The following is a 27,654-nucleotide window of genomic DNA, read 5'->3' as shown; positions in this document are numbered from 1 at the left end:
CATCGATAAATCACATGCGGCATTTTGTCGTTTAAACGATTAGGTCAAAAGTCGATCTATACATCCCTTGAACGTAGCATTTAAACACCATATACAAATTACACAGATTACTTGGCTTGCGTTCACATTCGCTTAATTTTTGAACTAAATTCATAACAAAATAATGAAACGAACCAGACAATCGCTTGTTGCCGATGGCAAACACTCGAATAGTAGTTACAATCATCAAAAAACGCAACAGGATGAACGAGATGTGTAAGTCGAAGCGGTAATTTCATTGATTTTTGTAAGATTACTACAATTTACATTTCAATAAACATTGCAGACGACGGAGAAAACGCTGGAATGAAGACTCGGAGGAGTATTTAATACAATTATGGTATCATAATGTTGATATTTTACGCGGGAATCGTCGAACCGGAGATGTGTATGAGGAATTTGCCAAAGAAATGGCAAGTGAAGGATATCATTTCACAGCTGTTGAGATACAATGTAAACTGCATAATTTAACAAACAAATACAAGTAAGTATCAGATATCATGGCAGTAGAAGTAAAGGCAAACGTCTTTTAGTTTTCTTAAATTAAACAACAAACACGAGGGTAATTTGTTGTTGGAATGTAAGTGTTATTGTCAGGGATGTAAAACACCAATGGGATGAATTTAAAAATGTGATCATTCCATGGTAGAATACAGGTAGTCGCATCGACACAGCTGCTGGGACAATGAACTGTCAAACCAATTTTGAAATTGAAATTTTTGAATGAAAATTTATTTTTAATTTTGTAAAAATTGTTGAAAAATGCATATCATAACATCCTCTGATTGGTGTCGTTAAGGAAAAATACAAAAATCAACTTATTTTTGAAAATACATTTCGAAAATTTTGGCATATCAATGTTTCCAAGCGTTAATGCATCTACCCATATTCTTCTACCGTGGATCATTCCTAAAACTGGTTATATATGATGATTTATTTGTTCGTTTTTTGATGTTATCTAAATGTAATGCAAATTCAGATTACTTGATTTTGAAATGAAACTCCTTCATTACAATGCCAGTCACATGTAGTTTCTAAATTACAGTAAACAATAGATATATAACGAATCAATAAAAAAGTGATGTTTTGATGTTGTCATTATATAATATCGGTTGTAATGGTACTAAAATTTGTAACTTGTAGGTTGGAAAAAAGGAAACTTGCTATTGAAGGTGGTATTTCAGAATGGAGATTCTATTCAATTGTGGATAAAATCTATAAAGCCCTAAGAAGCGATCCAGATGAAACACTGGAAAATCGGAACAAGGAAATAGAAGAAGAGGAAGGTATGTAGATCTATTTTCAATTTTTAAAAATAATAATGCCTTATTCTTTATTTTAGATACTAGACAGTATTATAATGAAGACTCAATGCTCAGTGCGGAAGAAATCGACAATCCCGTAAAGAAAATAGAAATCGAGTCACACAAAGACGAATCATTCTATAGTAATGAGGAAGTAGTAAACGATTTAAAGCCAGTCAAAAAGTCGGAGAGTGCACAAAAGCAGTCTAGACCAAAACGGGATTACAATAGGGAAATTTTGGAAATGTTGAAAAACTGTCAAGACATAATGCAAACAGAAGCAGAAGAAAGAAAAAAATCCGATGCAAAAATGTTACAATTACAGAGAGAACTTGTCGCCATCGAAAAAGAGCGTAACGAAATATTGAAAGAACTATTGGCATAAGTTATGGTGGAATGTGCTATGGCACTGATTAAATTGTAGAATAGGCGGTATTCATATTTTATAATTTAATTTTTAGCAGCTTCATTTAAATTTATTTCTACATACTTTTTTAATTTATATGAATTGATTATAAAAGTCTGTAGCTATATGGTACGTATTTAGTTTTTGACAATTTTTTCAATAAAAAAGATGTTATATGATTTGAAAAATCATTTAGCTCAAATCGATTAGGTGAGCGAGCATGTAGAAAAAGAAAGCTCAATTAAGAAAAAAAAATATATTATGAATGGATTAGTGAAAGAAAACACATGCTTGGAAAGCTTTGCTATTCATCTGAGACATGTTTAGGGTGGCTACTGACCTACCTTGGTTAATTCCTATTCTAAATTTGCAGAACAAGACTACTTTAACTTAAGTTATGTCCGCCAACTGCAATTGAAGTTTTTTTAAGTATCAAATTTTTACAAATTAATACATTTTATTCAAACAAAAAAGTAAATATTTTGCATTCAACTCAGTCTTCTTTTACACTTTGTATCGTACATATGAATTGCCAAACAATTTCTAATTTCCTCTGCACGTAAATTGAATTCAATCGACTCAAATTCCTGTGTCTGATTTTTGGACAGTCTATCATCAAATTTGAGCTGTTTCTCTATCCATTGGGGAAGAAGATGGTCATTTTCGTTTTGTAGGAAATTATGAAGTATACAACAGGTGTATATTAGATTTGCAGCATTATGTGTACTTGTCGGAATGCCATTAGTGAGACGACCGAAACGTGCCTTCAGTTGCGTAAGTGTTTCGTCAACCAGTTTATGGCATTGAAGTAATTTTTCATTGAACATTTTTTCCGGGTCGGAAGGGGTGATGCCGCACACAAAGGGTTTCATTACATGCTCGGATAAATTAAATGATAAATCACCAATAATGAAAACCGGAATTTCAGTGCCATTGATGAATTTAGTTCTGTCTTTGATTGTGTCGCTGGCAAACATTTTCGGCAACGGGGTGTCATTGTATAGCGTTAAATAACTCCAGCTGTCATGGCTATCCACATAGGCATAGCGGAATGTGTGACTAAAAAGGGAAAAAAGTTTTTATTATAAATATATTTTTTTTTTTAACGAAAAAATCCAAATTCATACTTGTGGTCCACCAAGGCTAGCAATGTCAAGTACTCTTTACCATCGCTGCTTCGGCAATTTAAATCAAAGCGATAACCATCTGTACCAAAGGAACATATTAAACACAGTCTACAAATATAAGTTTGTACTACTCTCACCAATTGCCCCAAAGCATTGTGGTACACCCAGTTCTTCAAAACCCCTTACACACTCATCCATTGCCTCAGGTGTTAGAAAATTTCTTGGCAAATATTGTTTTTTCATTGTTTCCAAAACAGTTTCGGTAAATGTTTTCAATAAAATACATACAGTAGATTTTCCTATACCGAAAATGTTACTAACTTCTGAATAAAACTTTGCGCTTCTTAAAGTGTACAAACATATAGCAACTCTTTTGTCCAATGGTATACATTTACGCAATTCACTATCATTTTTGGTCATAGGGATTAACATTTCACACAATTTGTTAAATGATTTCCGATTCATGCCGAAGTTTTCTTTGAATTCACTATCAGACATGGCTTGGGCCTGGACTTCCCAAAATGTGGTTTCCTGGGACTGGAAATACACAAGGAGGGTGATATAGAACAGAAATAACTTTTGGTGAAATCTCAAAAATTAACACTTACATATGTCCATACAGAGCGATAGCGAATGGGTTCATCCATTATGGAACAAATCAAATGTATTTGTTTCAATTGTAGCATTTGGATTCTTCTAATGGAGTCATTTCTTCGCTTTCTATAGTAGTCCATTAGAAGCTTGGTTTTGGTGACCCGGGAGTCCAATAAATTTAGTTTTAACACTATTTCTTGTTGTCTCGAAAGGTCCTTCATTTTAAACTCCGGGAATATGGGAATATTGGAGGGCTCGTTTACAAACAAAATATTAATTACGAGGAACAGTCAGCTGTTTTCATCGGAATTTTTGTAAATCTAAATATTTGTTTACACTAGGGATTTAAATAAACCCTAGAAAAGTATTTTGAACAATTGAAGTGCAGAAATGTTAAAATGTGTTGCTTAAAAAAAAAAAAAAAAACAATGATTCCCTAAAAGTTAAACCAGCTCCAAAAATATTAATAATTTATAATAATAAAAACAATTTGTTAAGTTATCGATAACTTTATCATGATGCGTTATCATTTTACCAGACAATAAAATGATTCTTTTTGCTAGAGACAAAAGCTTTTAAAAATTTTGGAATATACTCGTGGTAAATGTGTAATTTTTATCATACTAGGAAATAACACTTGACTTGTCACTTGACATTTCCACCAATAATCAATATTCATTTTCGGGTTACCGATAATATTTTACCGGCATGATATCATCTCGCAGTTCCTTATCTTTACTAATAAAAAGAAGAAGACACATAAACCCATTAATTGTTATATGAAATAAAAACAATAATTAAATAATCAAAAAAATACATAATTCTAAATGAATATGTATGTGTTAAGAAGAATATTGGAGAAAGATTTGGTTCTCATAAGACCCTATACAACAAAGGCCAAACGTAGTTTACTTAAACAAGATGAGTCCAAAGTGCCAGGTAAATATTTAGTAACTCCATTCCGGTAAGCATGTGAGAAATAACAACACCACCTTTCCTTTTCCACAGTTATGAATAAGAAGCCCTCCGATCCCCACAAATTACGGGTTTATGGCTGGGGTTATCAGGAGACAGGAGCATTGGGGAATATTATAAATATTAAAAAAGCCCAGGAACGTTACACAGCTATGGTACATCATCCAACGAGAATGCAATTTTCCGTCAACAATGAAGTTTTAGATATAACGGCGGGTTATGGATTCTCAGCATTTGCTGTAAACAGATCGGACGGCGAGACACTGTTTGGCACGGGTTTAAACACCGACTCACAATTGGGTCTGCAGGTCAAGTAGGTATTCACAAATTACTACAATTGAATATAATAAGAGAAACCTGTTCTCATCCCACCTAGAGGTCATCCAAAAGATCCACAGAACCTTGATGTAATTATTTATCCAACCCCCATAAAACTACCACGTGTTGAGGGTGAAACTGATGAGGATATGATGGTACGTTCCATGTCGGCCGGTAGAGCACACTTGGTAGTGGTTACCAAGAATGGCAGTATTTTTACAATGGGCAACAATTCTTATGGCCAATGTTGCCGAGAAATTATTGAAGACGAACAGTATCGGGGAAGCACACTCATACACAGGCTTTCGGAAAAGGATATTTGTGGTGAGGAAGACACAATATTGAATGTTGTATGTGGTCAAGATCACACCATGTTCTTGACCAAACTCGGACATGTTTACACCTGTGGCTGGGGAGCAGATGGTCAAACGGGACAGGGTCATTATATGACAAACGGAAGAATATCTCAAGCTCTGGGAGACATATCTCGGGAACATATTGTAAAGCTGAGCTGTTCGTCTGACTGTGTGCTGGCCCTAAATGACAAAGGTGAAGTTTTCGGTTGGGGTAATTCGGAGTATGGCCAATTGGATGATTCCGAGGATGCTGAGAGTCAAATTAATTCACCACGTCATTTAGCCTTGACCAAGGGAATTGGAAAATTCACTGATATAGCTGCTGGCGGCTCGTTTTGTATGGTCCTGAATGAGGAGGGTCTTGTGTATACCTGGGGATATGGTATTTTGGGCTTTGGCCCCTATGTAGAACAATCGTCGAAGCCCCAACATCTACTGCCAGCGCTATTTGGACGCAATGATTTCAGTGAAACAACATATGTCAAATCCATTGGTTGTGGTGTTTTCCATATGGGAGCCATTAATTCGGATGGTGATTTATTTATGTGGGGTAAAAATCGTTGCGGCCACTTAGGTTTGGGACACAAACAGGACCAATTCTTCCCGCTTAAAACTGCAGTGAATGGAAAAGTTAACAAAGTGGCGTTCGGTGTTGATCACACATTGGCTATGTGTACACCGTTTATGTGAAGCAGTAGTTTTAATATTTGTTTTATTGTTGTTTTAGCTTAAGGGATTAAAATAATAACAATGAAAAGCTATAATATAGCTTGACTGACTACAGATACTACCTAGTCATTTTAATTTTAGCATTTAATTTTTTAAAGACGGCCTCATTATTCGTTTTAACTTCACATTTCCAAGAAGGGCATGCTTGGAAGAAATCAACAGCGCCCCCTATATGTGACATTACTATTTCCAATTTGCATTATCAAATTGCCTATTGTCGTAAATCAAATTGTCTCTAAAACGTATTTTGAGCTCTATTCGTGGTAGAAGAATACAGTTTTCCTTATACCATGGCACTTTTAATCCATTTCCCTCGATAAAAAACGATTATTCGATCTATCAATCTAAACTCCAACTTTGGAATGCTATTGGAAAAGCTGAAAAGCCAAAGGTCTCAAGTCCAGAGCAGTACTTTATTTTGATCGTTAACATACAGAAAATTATCGTTAATTTAAAACTTATTGAAATTGTGAGCATTTTAATTTAATCGAATTCTATGCAGAATACCATTAATTAACCTATCATCTATACAAAAAACAATTTTTTCAGCGATCTATATTAAATCTACAACGATAACACCTGCTTTGACACTTTCTTCAATGACCTCTCTGCTTCGTTGCCAACTTTAGATTGTGGTGTTGCCATCATTATTTACCACCAAATGTACAAAAACGATAGGTCACAATCGATGTACATATCCCTACATGTCGATTAATCGATAGGTCGCCAAACGACTCACATATCCCTGTCATTCATATGACAGACGGTTAAAACGCAAGAGGTCGGATTCGCGTAGAAGACGAACGAGAAAAAGAGTGGAAGCGAAGAGAAATTAAAGAATTTTTCTTAAAGTAATTAAATATTTAACACTAAAATTATATAGAAAATTCTAAAATATTCAGTGAAGGTGAAAAATTACACGCAAAAGCCGTTTAAAGTCTGGCAATAAGGTAAACGAGAAAAAAGAAAAGAAAAAAAAATCGAATTGTTGTCTCCCATCCCCACAAAACCAACAACAAGCAAGAGAAATAGAAGAAAAAAGTGAATCGAGAAAGAAAAATTGTCGTTTGTATAAAATTTGCAAGTGAAATTTTCCAAAGGTGAAATATGTTCGATGAAGTTTGCATAAAATATCGAGTGAATTAATACAAGAAAAAAGATATTTTCCTTGGTGGTGAATCTCAAATTGAAATTGTGTTGAAAACCGAAAACCTGTGTGTGTGCGTTTACATTTGGGGAAACATATATAGGTACATATATGGCAATTGGCTGCAGTTTAGTTTTCCTCCCATCATAAATCTTACTATTGTCGTCATCGTTGTCGCTTGGTCATACATTTGGTGTGATACTTTTGTTTGGATCGACGGTGTTTATTGAATGGTATTAACATCAAAAAATATTTGTGATTTAAGTGAGAAAGAAAAGAAAAAAAATAGATTTGGAAAAAAGTTTGCAAAAAACGCTTTGCACCACCCAACAACCGAGCAGGACTTTGATAACGTACCAAAAATCACCGTAGTAGCCGTAGCAGCAGAAGCAGCGGCCGCAGGAAGTTTGGAGTATCCACAGCCGTTTTGTATGAAAATGCATTAAAGGGCTGGGGCTGCTTTTTCCAAACGCAGAACAAAAAGGAAAACGCATTTTCATCGTTCCTTCGTCTCCGGTAGGTACACACACAAAAATATCCATCCATCCAACCGCACACACGTATATAAATATATATCCAGTCATTTTATCCCTATATAAATATATATTCTGTTGTAGAGTAAAAAAGCAAGTGATGAGAAGTTCATTTGCGCTCGCCGTGCTCATCCATAGCCCAATGTACCCATAGGTGTATACATGTATGTTTGTATGTATAAAAATACGACGGACGATGTTTAGTTCTTCGTTTCATCATAACATCGTGAAATTCTTCCTTATGCTCCTGTGGCAGAAAAATTCATGCTCTTTCTCTTACAACAAACAACTCCCATTTTTTGTTATTTAGGGATTCCATTTCTTTGCTGCTGCTCCCTTTTTTGTGAGCTGGCTTGATAACTTTTGAACGGGTATGCCGCCGTTGTGTATGTTTTGATTATTCCTTTTTTTGGTGTAGTTCTCTCTTTTTATACAACTCTCTTGTCACTCTCAGTCTTTTTAATCAGTGGTTGTGATGAGCGAAAAAGAAAATTTCACAAACACCACCCCGAAATGCAAAAGTTTACCAACCAACCAGCCCAAAAGGAAATTCACCTTGTTTTTAGATATCCCGTTGCTCTATTCACCATTTTTGTTTGCCGCGTCTTTCTCTATCTCTCTCACTTCGTCTCTCATTAACATTTTACGTCAGTTCCTGTTGTCACGTAAACACTCTTTTTTATTGTGGTGGCAGTGGTGGAGTATTGTTCTTTGGATCCTTTGTGCATTTGGGAAATTAAATTCCAATTGCCCGCCATCCCCACCCTCTTGCTCTCTCAAATGTTCTCTCTCACACGCCTTGCTCTCCCTTGATTTGTTTGTTGGTATATTTTTGTGCATTTTTTATTATTATTGAAAGGAAGCCGGTATATTTACCGTTACACCGACCGGTTGTGTGTTTATTTTCCTTTCCATATCGGCAATACACCCCCTCCCCATTGTGTGTTCGCCACACGCAGCACACGACGTGCCAAACAACCTATTTTTGTTGTTCTTGCTTTTGTTGTTTTTTTCTATTAACACCCCTTTTTGCTGAAAACAACCACTTTTCTTATATTTTTGTTTTTGTTCGTTTATGGTGTTAGCAGTTTGCGCTGATATGCTTCTTTGGAGCAGTTTTTTAAACGTTTTCGTTGCTGTTGTTGTTGTGATAATAAAAATTATTTAGTTTTTTATTTATTTATTTTAGGGCAAATGTGTATTTTTAATACAGACGCCAGAAAAAGGCAAATATTGTTTGCATAATTTTTGGAATTAGACCCGTCTGGCGTTTATAGAATTCATGGCGGATTTGTCTATATCAATCTGGTGGTGAATAGATTCGAGTCCCACCCACAATGTTGGTGTTAGTTCCGTATGTTTTATATATGAATATAGATTATTCTAATTGGAGATCTTCCTATCAAAGTTAGGATAGTCCGATATTGAGAGACGATTGTATGAACACATAAATAGCATAGGAAATGTGAGCGGACATGAAGAGTTTGCATAGATTTGGAAAGGAGAAGGCATGTCAACATAGGACAGGTATAAATCTGTTAAAAGGAAAAACTAAATGATGTTACCGGTGATAACTATTATCTACATATGTTCGACATAGAACAATGTGATTCTGAAGTGAGTGATCGTTTCATGTCATGCCGTACTCAAGCTATATCAGGTTTTTCCTACTAGATTGAATGTTGAGTTTCCAACTAGAATAAAAATAGTCAAATTGTGGATCAAAACACCTCTTTAAGCATGATTAAAATCGGTTCTGATTATATATGTTAAATTTGAATTCTCCAAATGAGAAGACCTTCGGGTCTGCTATGAGAAAACCGTTTCGGACCTGCTATTAGAAGACCTTTTCGAGGTCTTCTATGACAAGACGTTAAGGACTTTTATGAGAAGATTTTCAGGTCTTTTGTGAGAAGTCCATTGTCTTTTATGAGAAGATCTTTTCGTTTTCCAATGAGAAGACCAATTCTGAGAAGACCTTTGAATCTTTTATGAGAAGTCCTTCGGGTTTTCTAAGAGATGATCTTTGTTCTTCTATGATAAGACCTTCTCCTCTTCTATGAGAAGACTTTTTCATTTTCTTTCAGAAGACCTTCGTGTTTGTTAAGAGAAGACCTTCACGTCTTCTATGAGAAGACCTTCACGTCTTCTTTGAGAAGACGTTCTTCTCATAGAAGACCTTCACGTCTTCTATGAGAAGAATTTCACGTCTTCTATGAGAAGACCTTCACGTCTACTATGAGAAGACCTTCACGTCTTCTATGAGAAGACCTTCACGTCTTCTATGAGAAGACCTTCACGTCTTCTATGAGAAGACCTTCACGTCTTCTATGAGAAGACCTTCACGTCTTCTATGAGAAGACCTTCACGTCTTCTATGAGAAGACCTTCACGTCTTCTATGAGAAGACCTTCACGTCTTTTATGAGAAGACCTTCACGTCTTCTATGAGAAGATCTTCACGTCTTCTATGAGAAGACCTTCACGTCTTCACGTCTTCTATGAGAAGACCTTTACGTCTTCTATGAGAAGACCTTTACATCTTCTATGATAAGACCTTCACGTCTTCTATGAGAGGACCTTCACGTCTTCTATGAGTAGACCGCTTCGTTTGCTTCTTGACAACCTATTGAAAGTTTTCTGAATCTATCATTGGAACCTCTAATTCTTATAACGGGGTTTAAGGCAGTGATTGCAACCGAGCGCCTACAGTTGTGATGGTGTCTCAGAAAACCCTTTGCTACCCGAAATAAGAAGGGCAGGGCAATATGAAACTATTTGTTTTCTCCGATGAGAAAACATTCGTTGTGCAGCAGTTTATAAACAAACAAAATGATTGTGTTTACTTGCTCGATCGCCTCAAGCAAGCGCTTCGCCGGGAATGGGACACAATCCCGTCGAGCAACATTCGGGCAGCGTGTGACGGTTTCATTGGCCGTCTGAAGGCCATAATTCGTGCCAAAGGTGACCAATTCGAACAAATCTATATTGCAAAATTTGATGCTCTTTTCGACATTTTTTTTTGCTTTCATTCAATAAAATTTAAAAATTATGGCTTTTGACTTTGTTGCAGTTTTTTTTATCTCACCCTGCATATATTTTTTCTCTAAGCGCAAAAATTCCAAATGTGCTTTATTTGTTTCAATATGAGAGGGTTACCTGTTGGCTTCAGCTCCACGTTGGGCGCCACTAAAAAAGATTTTCTTCTAAGGATCTATGGTTCCGAATTTTTCCATGCATCGTGAATGTCTTGATTTAGAATCAAACCAATTTTTCTTATTAAAGTAATATTGCGTCCCACTGTTTTGTTGAAAAATGCTGATTTCAGCTCCTTGTTGGGCGCCATTAGAACATTTAAAATAAAACTATTTTCCCCAAAGACACAAACTTTTCAATTTTTACATTAATTGTGATTGTCTTGTTTGAGAATGAAAAAAATTCCTCCAACGAAAAAAATAAATTATGTGTCCCTTTGCCTTGTCCGACAAAATGTTTTCAGTACAAAAGATTTGTTTAAATTAAAACTCATTGCTATTACTAACATACTCTCCGAAATCTTCCAATACAAATCTACGACAAAAGGGTTAATCAACGGGTATTTGGACAAAAGCACAAACAAAAAAAGGATTGCAACAAGGATTCCAAAGGCCCAGACATAACAACACATAGGACATGTCATTAAAATCAACTGATGACCATATGGTGGAACAAATACATAGAGAAAGAAGGAACGAAAGGACAGGCTGCTGCAGCAGCAGCATGGATTCAATGTAACGACACACAATTATTCAATGTCCTTTCTCTTTATCAACAACAACAACATCAACATGGTCGTCCTCCTCATCAGCACCAGAAACATAAAAAACCAACAATAACAACAAATTTCAACGTACATAATCATTGTTGAAGTTGGAGTTCTTTTCGGAGCCCATTCGATCGTTCATTGTACTTGTATGTACTGTCCGGCTCTGGCTACTCCAACTCCACCCTCTACTCTTTTGTGTATAAAAGTTGATTTTTGAAAAATTTTCGTATTTGCCTCGTTACTCTACTCTGGAGCGGCAGTCCCCCCACGATTCCTTTTTTTTTACTCTGTTTTGCTGTTGTTAATTGTTTGTTGTTGCCGAGTGGATATTTTGTGTGTTTTCTCGTTTACCCCCCACTCCCTATCTCTCTCTACCTTGTTTTTAAAGCTTTCACTAGACTTCGTTTCGTTTCATTTGTGTATTTTTAACGGTGCCGGTGTGCTTCGTTCCTTCCGTTGATATGATGGAGTTCGTTCGTTTGGTCGTTCGTTCGTTCATTTGTGTTCGTACAAGGACTAGAAAGGCGTTTGCCTTGCCGTTTTCATCAATTGTTTTCTTGTCTATGTGTGTGAGTGGGTGTGTGTTTTCGTTGTATGCCTTAGTTAGCAACTGTGTAAGTGGGCAAATGGGAATCAGTGTTTGGGTGTGTGTGTGTGTGGGGGGGGGGGGGGGGTGGGTTTGTACAATATCCAACGAATTGAAAAATCACTACCAAATTGTTGTTATGCTAACGACCGGAGAAATTTAATGACGTTTTGTTAGGTTTGCATTGTTGGGTTCAAATTTGGTGCCGTGCTTGGTGTACAGGGATTTTCTTTACCATGGTGACCCTTTGAAGACCAGGGACATTAATGGTCTTAAATCTAAGAATACAGAGGCCATGTTCTTAAAAAAACTGCTACAAATTTAAATATAAAATTCCTTTCTATAAACCCTCAACGGAAGGAATGGAGAGATATAGATGGCAATACAGGGTGAGATGATAAAACTGCAAGCAACTTCAGACTTCTGCCATTTCTAAGCCACTAGTCCGACAGCGATTTTAAAATTATTCCAGTGACAGCTCATTATATTGTTTACAAGCGCACCAAAGCATTTTGGTGAGAATTTTCCAGAAAAAAATGTTATTCGTGATGGAATTTAAGCGGGATAGAGTGTTTTTTTATATTTGGCTGGAAAACCACAAACGGCTATCGTTAAAGCACTCTAGCATTTAAATGTGAATAGATATTTTGTGTCTCGTACCATTGCTCGTTACCGTGATACTAGGAAGGAAGGAAGTGTACTGAAGAAAACAACAACATCAGCATAAATGGTTCGACGAAAAGTAAAGAAGCAATTTGATCGAAACCAGCATCGTAGTGGCCGAAAAATGACTCGTGAGCTGAACATATCGAAATTTTCCATTCGGCAAATATTGAAAAATGAGCTCGGGGTAAAGCCATTGAAATTCCAAAAAGTGCCAGAACTTACAACGCAACAGAAAGAAAATAAACTCAAAAGAGCTAAAGAGTTGCTTCGCTTGACCGAAAGTGGTGAACTGCCGAATTTGGTTCTCTCCGTCTCCGATGAGAAAACATTCGTTGTCCAGCAGTTTGTAAAAAAACAAAATGATCGTGTTTACTTGCCAAAGAGGTCAGCTGAAAATGTGCACTTTCGGTTGGTCACCAGAACTCAAGCGCCGGCCATGTATTAACGTGACCGTGGCATCAGAATAAATGCCAAATATTATCGTGAAAATATTCTGGAGAGTGTATTAAAACCCTTGGGCACGCAAACATTTTGGCCGCAGATCTTGGGCATTGCAATAGGACACAGCACCATCGCACTCAGCACGCGCTACCCAAGAATTGTTTAAAAATGAGGTTCCTCTCTCCATTTCCAGCGCACAATGGCCGGCCCTGGTAATGGTGTGGGCCGCCGATTGTCGCTCTCCGCTCGTATTAATCGACCGTGGCATTAGAATAAATGTCGAATATTATGGAGAAAATATTCTGGAGGGTGTGTTAAAGCCTTGGGCATTCCAACAGAACGCAGCACCATTGCAATCAACACGCGCCATCCAAGAATGGTTACAAAATGAGGTTCCTCGCTTCATTTGCAGCGCACAATGGCCACCAAAATCTCCGGATACCAATCCGTATTTTGGAAAGCAAGGTTAGCACAAAAAAATACCAAAGTGTCGATCATCTCAAGCAAGCGCTTCGCCGGGAATGGGCCAAAATACCGCAGAGAAACATTCAATTTGAACAAATCTAAACTTATTCTGCAATTTGATGCTATTTCCGACATTTTTGAGGTTTCTCGCTTCATTTACAGCGCACAATGGCCATCAAAATCTCCGGATACCAATCCGTTGGACTATTGTGTCTGGAGTGTTTTGGAAAGCAAGGTTGGCACTAATAATACCAAAGTGTCGATCATCTCAAGCAAGCGCTTCGCCGGAATGGGCCAAAATACCGCAGAGCAACATTCAGGCCGCGTGTGATGGTTTCATTGGCCGTTTGAAGGCCATAATTCGTGCCAAAGGTGACCAATTCGAACAAATCTAAACTTATTCTGCAGTTTGATGCTATTTCCGACATTTTTGCTTTCATTCAATAAAATTGAAAAAAAAAAATGTAAAAATTGTGGCATTTGACTTTGTTGCCGTTTTTTTTATCTCACCCTGTATAGTCCAAACCTGACACGTCGATATATTTATTTGGGTCCGATGCGAGATTCGCCCATTCCTTGATAACCTACTCCATAGGGCGTCAACAATTTGAATAATCACAACAGAAGTCAAAATATATTTAAATAATCGAACATTGGCGCTGAGGCTATGCAGCTGTTGGCAATACCGATTGATTCCATTTAATTTGTCTTTTATAGAAATTTAGCACTGCTATTTGGGAAGTCTGGGCAAAGAAGTGTCTTTGAACTTTAGTTACTTTTTGCATAATAGCCATTGCTGCTGAATATATTCCGTCTCCTTGTTCAAAGCAAAAATCCTCCAATTTGTTCAAATAATTGTAAATAGCTTTCAAGACGTACTGGTGGGTACTTCAGGTTACGACTTCTTGTTATCCCAAAAAAAGATTAAATTTTATAATTTATTTCGCCATGGCTGCGAATTTATGTTGAGATACATTATTTATATTTGTGTGTCCAAAATTTCGCATAGATATATCCAAGTTCACGCCTAATATTGGTATAATTTTCCGCACCTAAAACATAAATATCAACCATTGCATGTTGATGTGGTGCAAATTTTAAAAAGCTCACATCCCCCCACCATTCCCAAATAAAAAAAAGTCATTAACTCGACTATCATCATCAGCAGCTCTCTAATAAAATGGGAAAAGTGTGAAATGTCATCGACAACTGGCACTGAACGCAATGCTGGTGGATGTTTGGCAGCTGCTCGAAGAAAAAAATTCACTTTCAAATATTTGCACAAATGACGACGACAACGGCGACGACATATCATTAAAAGCGGACGAGTAGCATTGCGATTCAGGGGTCTTGTGTGAAATCTTGTGTGTGTGCCGCTGCTGAAGATCATTTCATTTCATTTCATTTTTCATTTTCAATTACAATTTATGTGACAATGGCAACGTAATTGTTAATTGTTTTAATTTCATTAGACAATTTTTTTTTCGTGGCGATATACATATTTAGCAGCAATGATATGTTTGCAAGCGGCACATATACATGTGTGTTTGTGTGTGAATCTTGGAGAGGTTTCAACACATTTATGATTGGTAAGACTTGGACAATATTCAATTTTTATTCATTTGTTGGTTTTGAGATAACATTTTCTTGCCTCTGGGAATGAAAGAAATCACAAATGATAAAGGGAATTGACAAGATTAATTTTCATAATATTATTCAATTATGTTTAAATAAAGCATCAAGGTTAAAGCAGCCTTGCTTTGCAGAACGTACTTCAAAAAATCCTGGGTTGATGAATCAGTGCGATTTAATCTTTGAGTATCAGTGTTCAACAGTTTTTTTGGCCTTTTTTTAAACTCAAAATTCACAATTTGTTGAGTTTGACAAACATTTTTTTTATCAAAATTTGACACATCGTACTAAATTTTCAGGTTTTATATATTATTCAAATTTTTCCCTTTTCGGAAAGAATAATAGGAAAATCTTCAGATTCAAAATCAAATCTTTTATTTTGAAGTTTTGTACAATGGATCTACGACCAATTTTTCTATCCAAAACTATTTCAACATCTCAATATGTGAATGCCAGAAATCAACAGTGACCTCAATATCAAATTTCAGAATTCCAATACCAAATTTATTAACTTTTAGTATTTTTGTAACCTCATCAACTTTCATGATTTCAGCTCTGCAATTTCCCCCATAATAAAATTTAGTACAAATACGGTACGATTATTCAAAACCAACTCCTTCCCTCAGACACCAATATAAAAAAATATAAAAAATTTTAGGATTCAAACTCTATTTTTCTTCGGCTAATAAAAAATTTAGTACTATTTAGTAACTTTCGTACAATTATAGTACACATTTCCAAAAACCACCTCCATATTACAATCCCAATTACAAACGTCAGTCAAAAACCATCTCTATATGTATTCATGTCACAGTATAAAATAATATGTCCATACTAAACATGAAAAGCGATCCTAATATCAAATTTCAGATTTCAAGCACTATCTATGCGCCCAATATCAAATTTAGTACTTTTTGTCCACTCGTGGGACACATTTTTCATTGTTAAATAACAAAAGTCGATTTTATTGGTTAATCAAAAAGCGACTTCGATATCCCTACTATAGCATATGTATATGAGCTGATGTAGGTTATCAATTTACAGTGACTTGTAATTGTATTTAAGTCTCGTCAAAAACCATCTCTATATGTATTCAAGTCACAGTATAAAATAATATGTCCATACTACACATGAAAAGCGATCCTAATAACAAATTTCAGATTTCCATGCACTATATATTCACCCAATATCAAATTTAGTACTTTTCGTCCACTCGTGGGACACATTTTTCATTGTTAAATCCCAAAAGTCGATTTTATCGATTAATCGAAAGTCGACTTAGATATCCCTACTATAGCATGTGCATGTGAACTAATGTAGGTTACCAATTTACAGTGACTTGTAATGGTATTTAAGTCTCGTCATATATATGTTGCTTGAAATTAGTTCTTCTTGCCTTTCATTACTGTGATGCCAAAAAATTGTAAATTCTATTTTTACGAGTTGTAGTTAGCCCTTTTTTATTATTAAATGTCGTAGTACTCTGAGACTTTATCGGTTAATCGAAAGTCGACTTAGATATCCCTACTATAGCATGTGTATATGAACTGATGAAGGTTATCAATTTACAGTGACTTGTATTTTCATTTAAGGCTTTTCATCTTTTGAAATTATCTCTTGCCCTTTCATTAATGTGGTGCCAAAAAATTGTAAACCCTTTTTTTACGAGTTATATGCCCATTTAGCATCCCGTAAGCCCTTTTTTATTATTAAATGTCATAATACCCTGCCCCAAAAAGGCATTTAAGATAAATCCCCATTTAAAACTATTAGCCCAAAACCATTTAGATTGTAGTTAGGCAAAGAAACTTTTTCAATTTAGTCAGCTCTCTGGCCAAGAGCAACAGCATTGGCATGGGATGGAATCACAACAGAAGCAACAACGGCACTAGAAGACAAGAAAATATTTAAATAATTATTATTACAATGTTGATGTCGATGGGCAATGATTTCAATCTTTTGACAAATATCCATGGCTTGTTTATTGTTATTACCATTGTTGTTGTTGTTGTGTTGGTTGGTTGGTGTTATTTGCTCTGGCTGGCAATCTTGGCTGTCATTATGACTCTTTGTGCACTTAATGACACTTTTGGTTTGTTAATGGCCAATGAACTTCACCAGTTTCAAGTACCAGACAACCACGACGAAGACACACCACAACCCAACATCAAAAAAAAAACTAGGCGAACAATGAAGCAACAATCATAACTTGACAACAACAACAACATCGGATGGCAAAAGAGACATTAGTTACAACAACTACAACCTCCTCTAAAAAACGGAGGATAACAGCCGTAATAGTAAAAGAAGCAAAACGAAGTCGATGAATATTTACAACGACAACAACAAAGAGAAAGAGGAGGAGACCACGACAAGGGGGCAATGGAATCTCTTTATCGCCATCCCTTGGGAAGGAGAAATGGAGGAGCGCTCCAACAACACCATAGCTTATGTTGTACTCTATCACTTTATTTTTTTTGTTCGAAAAGTATCGAAGAAGGAGCTGTAGGTATTTCATTTTTGCCTTTCTTTTTTTTATTTATTAATAATAATTTAGAGTATTTTTTTCTTGTTGTTGTCGTTGTTTACTATTCATAGTATTTTCATAGTAGCTGCTGATGATGATGGCGAGTGAGTGAGTACTATGACAACGGCAGTTGTAGAGTAGAAAATTGATGTTGTTTTTTTTTTTGTGGGTCGGCCGTTGACCTTTTTTCAAAATACAGCCTAGAATGCACTGGAGTAAATGAAAAAAAACAATGATAAACAAAAAGTAGATTTTTAAAACACCATGAAAAAATCGGGAAAAACTAAGCAGATTATCAAAGTATAAAAAAACCATTAAGGAAAGCTCGAAAGTCGGGCGGGGCCGACTATATGATACACTACACTACTATACATATTTAGTAGAACTCTCGTAAAAAAATGGTTTATATTGCAATTTCTCAGGTCTATGATATATCTGCTACAAAATATCATAATGATAGAGCGCATATTCCGAAAGTTGGAGATTTAAAAACTAAATCGGATGAAACATATACATGGGAGCAAATTTGAAATTCTTCCTTCTATACTAAACTCGGTTGACTTTCGAAAATTCACTCCATTTGGGCTAATATTAGCTATTTGGTGCACAATAAACCCGAAATCGAATAATAATATATATAGGGAGGCTATATCCAAATCTGAGCCGATCTTCACAAAATTGAAAACAGCTATTATTTTGGCTGCATCTGATATAAAATTTGAAGTACTTATTTTTATACTAAATTCGGCCTGAAGTGTCAAAATTCACACCATTTGGAATGATATTAGCCATTTGGCGCACAAGAAACCTAAAATCGGATGAAGATATATATGAGAGCTATATCCAAATCGAAACCAATCTTGATAAAATTTGAATCATGAATTGCTATGCTGTATCTGATATCTGGTGAAAAATATAAGTCGCGTGGAGTGCATATTACGAATGTGAGGAACTTAAACACCAAATCGGATGAAACACATATATGGGATCTATAGCTATATCTGAACCGATTTTCACCAAATTTGGAGCACATGATTGTAGGCTGAATTCGGTCGGATGTAGCAAAATTCATACCATTTGGACTGATATTAGCCATTTGGTGCAGAAGAAACCTAAAATCGGATGAAAATATATATGGGAGCTATAGCTATATCTGAACCGATTTTCACCAAATTTGGAGCACATGATTGTAGGCTGAATTCGGTCGGATGTTGCAAAATTCACACCATTTGGACAGATATTAGCCATTTGGTGCAGAAAAAACCTAAAATCGGATGAATATATATATGGGAGCTATAGCTATATTTCAACCGATTTTCACCAAATTTGAAGCACATGCTTGCAGGATGAATTCGGTCGGACGTAGCAAAATTCACATCATTTGGACTAATATTAAACATTTGGTGCAGAAGAAACTTAAAATCGGATGAAGATATATATGGGAGCTATAGCTTTATTTCAACCGATTTTCACCAAATTCAATAGGGTTCGTCCTTGAGCCAAACAAATGTTATTTAGCGAATTTCATCTCAATCGGATAATAAATGCGAACTGCATTTGCATGTTTACAAAAATACATGGACTGACGGACGATCAGATAGACGGACGGACGGACATGCATAAATCGGCTCAAAATGTGATTCTGTGCTCATCACCAAAAGGAACTTTGGGTCTATCGCGTTTTCTTCTCCATGCTACAAACAAATGCACAAAGACATAATACCCTTACCACTATGTGGCTCGTAGGCTGAACATATCGCAATACTCCATTTGGCAAATATTGAAAAATGAGCTCGGCATAAAGCCATTGGAATTCCAACAAGTTAAAAAGCAGTAAGTTCGGCCGGGCCGAACTTTTAATACCCTCCACCATTTGCAACGAATTTGGAAATTTTCAAAAAATAAAATCCTTAAAAAATTCTGTTAAAATTTTAAAAATACCGAATATAGCCGTTATTTTGGGGTCTATACGACGTGGACATACATAGGCATTGTTTGTCATAAGCCATTACCATATTCAAATTCGAAACTTGAAATAAACGGTGAATAATGTAGCTAAAATCATCAAAATACCGAATATAGGGAGGTACCGTTATATGGGGGCTATCCGAAGACCTGGACCCGCACAGACAATTTTCTGTCACAGACTGTAGTTCCCATAACGAACTTCAAATACCAATTTTAAAACAATTCCGGTGAATAATGTCGCTAAAATCATCAAAATACCGAATATAGGGAGGTACCGTTATATGGGGGCTATATGAAGACGTGGACCTGCACAGACAATTTTCTGTCTTAGGGTGTAGTATCCATTTTGAACTTCAAATACCAAATTTGAAACAATTCCCGTGAATAATGTCGCTAAAATCATCAAAATACCGAATATCGGGAGGTACCGTTATATGGGGGCTATACGAAGACGTGGACCTGCACGGATAATTTTCCGTCTTAGGGTGTAGTATCCATTTTGAACTTCAAATACCAAATTTGAAACAATTCCCGTGAATAATGTCGCTAAAATCATCAAAATACCGAATATAGGGAGGTACCGTTATATGGGGGCTATATGAAAACGTGGACCTACATGGCCCATTTACGAACTTAACCTGCCTACTGGAAAAATAAACATGTGTGCAAAATTTTAGCCACCTATCTCAATTCATTCGAAAGATAGCGTGATTACAACAGACAGACAGACAGACGGACAGACAGACAGACAGACAGACGGACATCGCTAAATCGACTTAGAATTTTACGCTGATCAAGAATATATATACTTTGTTGGGTCTGATATGAGTATTTCGAGGAGTTACAAACGGAATGACAAAGTTAATATACCCTCCATAGTATGGTGGAGGGTATAAAAAGGGCAAGAACTTATGACGCCACGTAAAGAAAATAGACTCCAAAGGGCTAAAGAGGATCTTCGCTTGGCCGAAAGTGGTGAACTGTCGAATTTTGTTTTCGCCGCCTCCGATGAGAAAATATTCGTTGTCCAGCAGTTTGTAAACAAACAAAATGATCGTGTTTACTTGCCAAAGAGGTCAGCTGAAAGTGTGCACCTTCGGTTGGCCACCAGAACTCAAGCGCCGGCCATGGTGACAGTGTGGTCCGCCATGACTAACGATGGTCGCTCTCCTCTCGTTTGAATCGACCGTGATGTCAGAATAAATGCGGAATATAATCGCGAAAATATTCTGGAGGTTGTATTAAAGCCATGGGCACGCAAACATTTTGGCCGCAGATTTTGGACATTCCAACAGGACTTAGCACTATCGCACTCAGCACGCGTCACCCAAGAATGGTGAACATTGGGAAAGGGAAAAATGGCCCCCAAAATCTCCGGAATGGGCCAAAATACCGCGAAGAGCAACATTCAGGAAGCGTGTGACGGTTTCATTGGCCGTTTGAAGGCCATAATTCGTGTCAAAGTTGACCAATTCGAACAAATCTAAACTTATTCTAAAATTTGAGGCTATTTCCGACATTTTTTGCTTTCATTCAATAAAATTTAAACAAGTTAAAAAGCAGTATGTTCCTGGTCGAACTTTGAATACCCTCCACCAACTGGAACAAATTTGAAAATTTTCAAAAAATAAAATCCTTAAAAAATTCTGTTCAAATTTTAAAAATACCGAATATAGCCGTTATACGACGTGGACCTACATAGGTATTCTTTGTCATAAGCCATTACCATATTTAAATTCGAAACTTGAAATAAATGGTGAAGCTAAAATCATCAAAATATCGTATTATAGGGAGGTTCCGTTATATCGGAGCTGTGCGAAGACCTGGACCAGCATAGACAATTTCGGTGGGTATTGTACCTAAAATCGTCAAAATACCGAATATAGGGAGGTACTGATGTATGGGGCCTATAGGAAGACCTGGACCTGTATAGACAATTTTCTGTCACTGACTGTTGTTCCCATTACGAACTCTAAATACGTAATGTAAAACAATTCTGGTGAATAATGACGCTAAAATCATCTAAATATCGAATATTGGGAGGTACCGTTATATGGGGGCCATACGAAGACGTGGACCTCCACAGACAATTTTCTGACATAGGCTGTATTATCCATTTAGAACTTCAAATGCCAAATTTGAAACCATTCCGGTAGGTACTGTTGTAAGGGGTTGGGGGGGGGGTGGTCTATATGAAGACGTGGACCTGCACAGACAATTTTCTGTCTTAGGCTGTAGTAGCCATTTCGATCTTCAAATACCAAATTTGAAACAATTCCAGAAAATAATGTCGCTAAAATCATCAAAATAACGAATATCGGGAGATACCGTTTTATGGGGGCTATATGAAAACGTGAACCTACATGGCCCATTTACGAACTTAACCTGCCTACTGGAAAAATAAACATGTGTGCAAAATTCTAGCTTTCTATCTCAATTCGTTCGACTTAGAATTTTACGCTGATCAAGAAAATATATACTTTGTTGGGTCTGACATGAGTATCTCTAGGAGTTACAAACGGAATGACAAAGTTAATATATATTCTCCATAGTATGGTGGAGGGTATAAAAATGTAAAAATTATGGCGTTTGACTTTGTGGCAGTTTTTTTTACCTCACCCTGTGTATACTCTATGGGTTCTACCAAAAAAATACAAAACTCAATTTAAATTATTTTTATATATTTGGCCAAATTCTCCCAACAACAAAACGTGAGGGAATGCCTCTTTTTAGATCTTCCTCTCCAACACAATTAAAAAAGTAACACATTTTGTAAACGACAATGACGATGACGACGATACCATAATTAATGAATTAATGTTTTACCAAATTTACCACACATTATTTTGAATAACAAACGCCACCAATACCCACCCATACAAGCGTTTACACTTACATACTTATTTTACCTCATAAAGCTGGTTTATTAATTTACCAAAAACCGAACGCAAAAAAAGAGCAACACAACAATAAATTTTTGATGGCGGTAGCAAAAGTTAACGGCGACCTTCACCTTAAGTCTCTTTAACGCTTAGGCAGGTAAGCAGGCAGATACCAACCAACATACATATACGCACATACATGCATACAAATTATATCACTCTTTTCAACTCTATTTTAAGGCAGACACGAAATTATTTCCAGAAAAGCAACAGAAAATAAAAAAAAAAATAAATAAGAAAAAAAAAAAAATAAATAAATAAATAAAATAAAAAATAAGAGAAAGATGTGATGTGGGTTGGCAAATTCGAAAAAAAAGCTAAGTAAGCAAATCTCAGAATAATTTTTTTTTGCAAACGCTTGTAGGTGTTTATGTTGCCATAACGGATCTGCAATATAAATTGAAATAAATAAAATAATTAAGATTTTTGTTTCGATTTTTGGATTATGATCAAAGACCATGATTTCCTAACAAAAAAAAAAAAAAAAAAACTCCTAGAGACATTCCTATGGCGTGGTATGGCATTGAAGTGCCCTCTGGAGATTGGAGAATGGGGCTACGACGAATGTAAAACTGGATAACATGAAATACATTTTTCTTTTAAATTTTATTGACTGAAAGCAAAAAATGTCGGAAATAACATCAAATTTTTTGTTCGAATTGGTCACCTTTGGCACGAATTATGGCCTTCAAACGGCCACTGAAACCGTCCTCCACTATTTGAATAAAATTGGCAATTTTCAAAAAAAAAAAATTAAATAAAATAAAATTCGTTAAATTTTTTTAAATCTTAAAAATACCGAATGTAGCCGAATGTATATTAAGATCCATTCGACGACGTGGACCTGCATGGGCCCCATTTGTCACAAGCCATTACAATATTCATATGCGAAACTTGAAAAAAATCGGTAAATAATGTAGCTAAAATCATCAAAATACCGAATATAGGAAGGTATCGTTATATGTGGGGGCTATACGAAGACGTAGACCGGCACAGACAATTTTCTGTCATAGGTTGTAGTATCCATGACGAACTTCAAATACCAAATTTGAAACAATTTCGGTGAATAATGTAGCTAAAATCATCAAAATACCGAATATCGGGAGGTACCCTTATATGGGGGGTTATACGAAGACGTGGACCGGCACAGACAATTTTCTGTCATAGGTTGTAGTATCCATTACGAACTTCAAATACCAAATTTGAAACAATTCCGGTGAATAATGTCGCTAAAATCATCAAAATACCGAATATCGGGAGGTACCTTTATGTGGGGGGTTATACGAAGACGTGGACCTGCACAGACAATTTTCTGTCATAGGCTGTAGTATCCAATACGAACTTCAAATGCCAAATTTGAAACAATTCCGGTGAATAATGTCGCTAAAATAATCAAAATACCGAATATCGGGAGGTACCCTTATATGGGGGGTTATACGAAGACGTGGATCTGCACAGAAAATTTTCTTTCATAGGCTGTAGTATCCAATACGAACTTCAAATACCAAAATTTTATTAACCTACTTGATTTCGTTCGGAAGCTAGAGTGATCTATCCACAGATGGACGGACATCTCTAAATCGACATAGGATTTTATGATGATCAAGAATATATACACTCTGTGTGGGGTCTAAAATGTACATTTCGAGGTGTTACAAACGGAATGACCCTCCTACCCCCCAAATAACGGTACCTATTCGGTATTTTGATGATTTTTGCCACATTCTTTCGCGGATTTTTCTAAAAATTTGTATTTGTAGTTCGTAATGGGTTCGTAACATCGTATGTACAGGGTGAGATAAAAAAACCTGCAGCAAAGTCAAACGCCATAATTTTTATATTTTTTTTCTTTTAACAGCCTGTTCCACGATGTCGAAAGAACACGTTCGCACAACTTTTACACGACAAACAGCTGATTTCCGTTCCACTAAAATCCATCAGAACGAAAATTTGCACGAAAATCAAAGCGAACGAAAACGTAAGCGTTTCAGTGTAATTTTGCGTTCCACTATCTTTTTTCTTTCGTACGCATGCGAACACAAATGTCAAAATCAGTCACTTGTGTGTTTGCTGTCGAATGATAAAAATTAAGGAAAATTGTTTTAACATAAACATTCCTTGATTGAAAATGGAAAGAAAAATGTAAGTAAAAATAATAAATGCAATTTAATCTGTGAACAACAAATATATATTTTTTTATTTTCTCAATTCCAGCACGAAAAAACTACACAGCTGCGGGCACTAGTTGAGTATATGGGGGAGAATCCTAAGTTCGCCAGAGGAGTGCCAATTTTTGGAAGCAGCAGGCAATCCCATGAAGACCACTGGAAGACACAAACCTAGAAAAAATCATTTTTTTATTATTTCAAAAATGTAAAAATACAATCATACTTACTGGTTGTTAGGTACTTCAAATAAATTCGAGGCATCTCTTAAATGCCTCCGTGGCACAATTTGAAACTCCTCCTCATCATCCATAAAAAATAGGGCTACAGAAATATTCATTTTTTTTTCTTTTTTAAGAACACAAATAATCTGAACACAATCACTAGAAATTTTATTTTGTTTGTTTATTTACAATTTGTTTGTTTACAACTGAACTGTCAGTTGAGACAGAGCCACTGCTGCTTTTTCGCGTTTAAATTAGACATTTGGCGCTTTTTTTGCCTTATTTCGCGATTAATTTTGCCAAAAAATATTTTGCAACACTGAATCACGTAAGGCTATGCGAAAGAAAGAACGAAAGTTAGTGGAACGCATTCTTATGCGAAAGTGAGTGAGTAGCCTTCGTTCGCACAAATTTTCTTTCGAGATCGTGGAACAGGCTGTAAATTTTATTGAATGAAAGCAAAATATATTGGAAATAGCATCAAATTTTAGAATACATTAGATTTGTTCGAATTGGTCACCTTCGGCACGAATTATGGTCTTCAAAGGGCCAATGAAACCGTCACACGCTGCCCGAACGTTGCTCTGCGGCATTTTGGCCCATTCCCAGCGAAGCGCTTTTCTGAGGTGATGGACACTTTAGTATTTTTTGGGCCAACCTTGCTTTCCAAAATACACCAGACACAATAGTCAAACGGATTGGTATCCTGAGATTTTTAGTGGCCATTGTGGGCTGGAAATGAAGAGAGGAGCCTCATTTTGTAACCATTCTTGGGTGGCGCGTGCTGAGTGCGATGGTCCTGAGTCCTGTTGGAAGGTTGGTTAATACACCCTCCAGAATATTTTCGCGATAATATTCGGTAGTTATTCTCATGCTAAGTCCTGTTGAATGTTCAAGGTCTGCGGCCAAAATGTTTGCTTGCCCAAGGCTTTAATATACCCTCCAGCCTCCACCATCCAGAATATTTTCGCGATAGCATTCGCCATTTATTCTGATGCCACGGTCGACTAATACGAGCGGAGACCGACTATCGGCTGTTATTGCAGCCCACATCATCACACATGGCCGGCGCTTGAGTTCTGGTGGCCAAGCGAAGGTGCACATTTTCAGCTGACCTCGTTGCAAGTAAACACGATCATTTTGTTTGCCTTTGTTCACAAACTGCTGGACAATGAATGTTTTCTCATCGGAGAAAACCAAATTTGGCAGTTCACCACTTTCGGCCAAGCGAAGCAACTCTGTAGCTCTTTTGAATCTACTTTTTTTTCTGTTCCAGTGTAAGTTTTTACACTTTTTGCAATTTTAATGGCTTTACCCCGAACTCATTTTTCAATATTTGCCGAATGGAATATTGCGATATGTTCAGCTCACGAGCCATTTACGGTCACTGCGACGCGGGTGTCTGCTGATGTTACCGTTTTCTTTCGTCCACTTCCTTGACGTTGGGCTACGCTACCAGTATCACGGTAACGAGCGGTGGTACGAGACACAAACGATTTATTCACATTTAAATGCTGGAGTGCTCTAACGATAGCCACTTGTGGTTTTCCAGCCAAATATAAAGAAATCACACTATCACGCTTGAATTCCATCACGAATAACTTTTTTTTCGGGAAAATTCTGACCAAAATGCTTTTGTACGCTTGCAAACAATATAATGAGCTGTCTCTGGAATAATTTTAACAACTGCCGGACAAGTGGCTTAAAAATGACAGCAGTGTGAAGTTGGTTGCAGTTTTTTCATCTCATCCTGTAAAGAGTTTGATTTTGGTAGTCATTCCGCATCCTTGCTAAATTACCCATGCCATGTCATTTCATTTGAAAATCTAGAGAAAAACATAATTTAATTGTCATGTAAAATTCGACACACAAAAAGAAAATTGGCTAATTAAAGAATTCCGTTACTATTCTGACAGCCACGGCAAGCAGCAACAAAAAATTGTACGAAATTTAATGAGGTACGAAAAAAATCTCTTTGAATTTTTGTTTTTTCGTATGAAATTTTTTTCGTATGAGATCAAGAGGAGTAGAGAGAGAGTCTCTTTTTTTTGGGCAGGGCCAAATATTTACAGAAAAACATAAAGAATACCAAAATAAGCCGCATAATATTACCTTAGCAAAGAAGGCACCAACCTACCTACCTATGTGTATAGAACACACCGTGCAAAATATAATTTATGCACCTGTGTAATAAAGCCAAAAATGTGAAGAACACATGCCAAAAAGAATGCGACACACATACAAAGATACTTATGCATAGATATTTCCTTGGTGTGTGTGTGTGCGCGCGGAAAACTAAAGGGGCCCACCGTTTATTGTCCGTCCGGCGTGTTTGTCTTTCTTTATACCTTGACGTAGTACATTCATAATAAAATACAAAAGAAAAAAAGAAGAAGTAGGAGTGAAAAAACGCCGGCATGACAATGATGATGTTTATACACCGGCTGCGATATTGTAATTTGCCTCGATTCACTTTGACATGAGAATGCAAAAAATATATATTTTTTTCGTGTCATATTCTAATTTTTCTACCAGCATTCGATTTAGTATGAAGATGGGATATATGGGTCCCTTCCTCCGACCAAAAAAATATTGAATTCTGTGAAGTCCAAATATTTTTTACTGATATTCAGGTTGAGGTGTAAAAAAAAAACAACAGAGTACAGATTTCCTCGTTTTTACTCGAAAGTAAAACTTTCTCGCAATC

The 27,654-nt window shown here is 36.4% G+C and overlaps 4 protein-coding genes and 1 long non-coding RNA gene across 8 annotated transcripts in view; 3 read left to right on the top strand and 2 right to left on the bottom strand.

The window, feature by feature from the left end:
* Nucleotides 1–68: 68 nt before the first annotated feature.
* LOC101893981 (uncharacterized) lies at nucleotides 69–2,227 on the top strand. Its single transcript, XM_005182719.4, has 4 exons — nucleotides 69–255; nucleotides 326–523; nucleotides 1,183–1,325; nucleotides 1,382–2,227. The coding sequence occupies exons 1-4, from the start codon at nucleotides 164–166 to the stop codon at nucleotides 1,726–1,728; spliced, it is 780 nt and encodes a 259-aa protein (XP_005182776.1). The 5' UTR covers nucleotides 69–163; the 3' UTR covers nucleotides 1,729–2,227.
* Nucleotides 2,228–2,237: 10 nt separating this feature from the next.
* LOC101893807 (uncharacterized) lies at nucleotides 2,238–3,929 on the bottom strand. The gene is made up of 4 exons (XM_005182718.4): nucleotides 3,485–3,929; nucleotides 3,014–3,413; nucleotides 2,877–2,955; nucleotides 2,238–2,808 (listed from the first exon to the last, which is right to left on the bottom strand). The coding sequence occupies exons 1-4, from the start codon at nucleotides 3,689–3,691 to the stop codon at nucleotides 2,238–2,240; spliced, it is 1,257 nt and encodes a 418-aa protein (XP_005182775.1). The 5' UTR covers nucleotides 3,692–3,929.
* A 267-nt stretch (nucleotides 3,930–4,196) lies between these two features.
* On the top strand, nucleotides 4,197–5,906 carry LOC101893643 (RCC1-like G exchanging factor-like protein). Its single transcript, XM_005182717.4, has 3 exons — nucleotides 4,197–4,409; nucleotides 4,479–4,758; nucleotides 4,822–5,906. Exons 1-3 carry the CDS (start codon nucleotides 4,298–4,300, stop codon nucleotides 5,807–5,809), a joined length of 1,380 nt encoding a protein of 459 aa, XP_005182774.2. The 5' UTR covers nucleotides 4,197–4,297; the 3' UTR covers nucleotides 5,810–5,906.
* Nucleotides 5,907–6,588: 682 nt separating this feature from the next.
* LOC101891988 (cytoplasmic protein NCK1) overlaps nucleotides 6,589–27,654 on the top strand; it is a 68,356-nt gene continuing 47,290 nt past the window's right edge. For all 4 annotated transcript variants that reach the window (XM_059123975.1, XM_059123973.1, XM_059123974.1 and 1 more), the window contains exon 1: nucleotides 6,589–7,511. The gene's annotated coding sequence lies outside the window, so the exon portion shown is untranslated. The remainder of the gene's footprint in view (nucleotides 7,512–27,654) is intronic.
* Nucleotides 24,724–25,385, bottom strand: LOC131803053 (uncharacterized). Its single transcript, XR_009342465.1, has 2 exons — nucleotides 24,954–25,385; nucleotides 24,724–24,897 (listed from the first exon to the last, which is right to left on the bottom strand). It is a non-coding gene; the product is annotated as an uncharacterized LOC131803053 (long non-coding RNA).

Source organism: Musca domestica, unplaced genomic scaffold, assembly GCF_030504385.1.
Source record: "Musca domestica strain aabys unplaced genomic scaffold, Musca_domestica.polishedcontigs.V.1.1 26, whole genome shotgun sequence".
In the NCBI taxonomy this organism is placed as follows: Eukaryota; Metazoa; Arthropoda; class Insecta; order Diptera; family Muscidae; genus Musca; species Musca domestica.
This window is presented reverse-complemented; position numbering and strand designations above follow the sequence as displayed.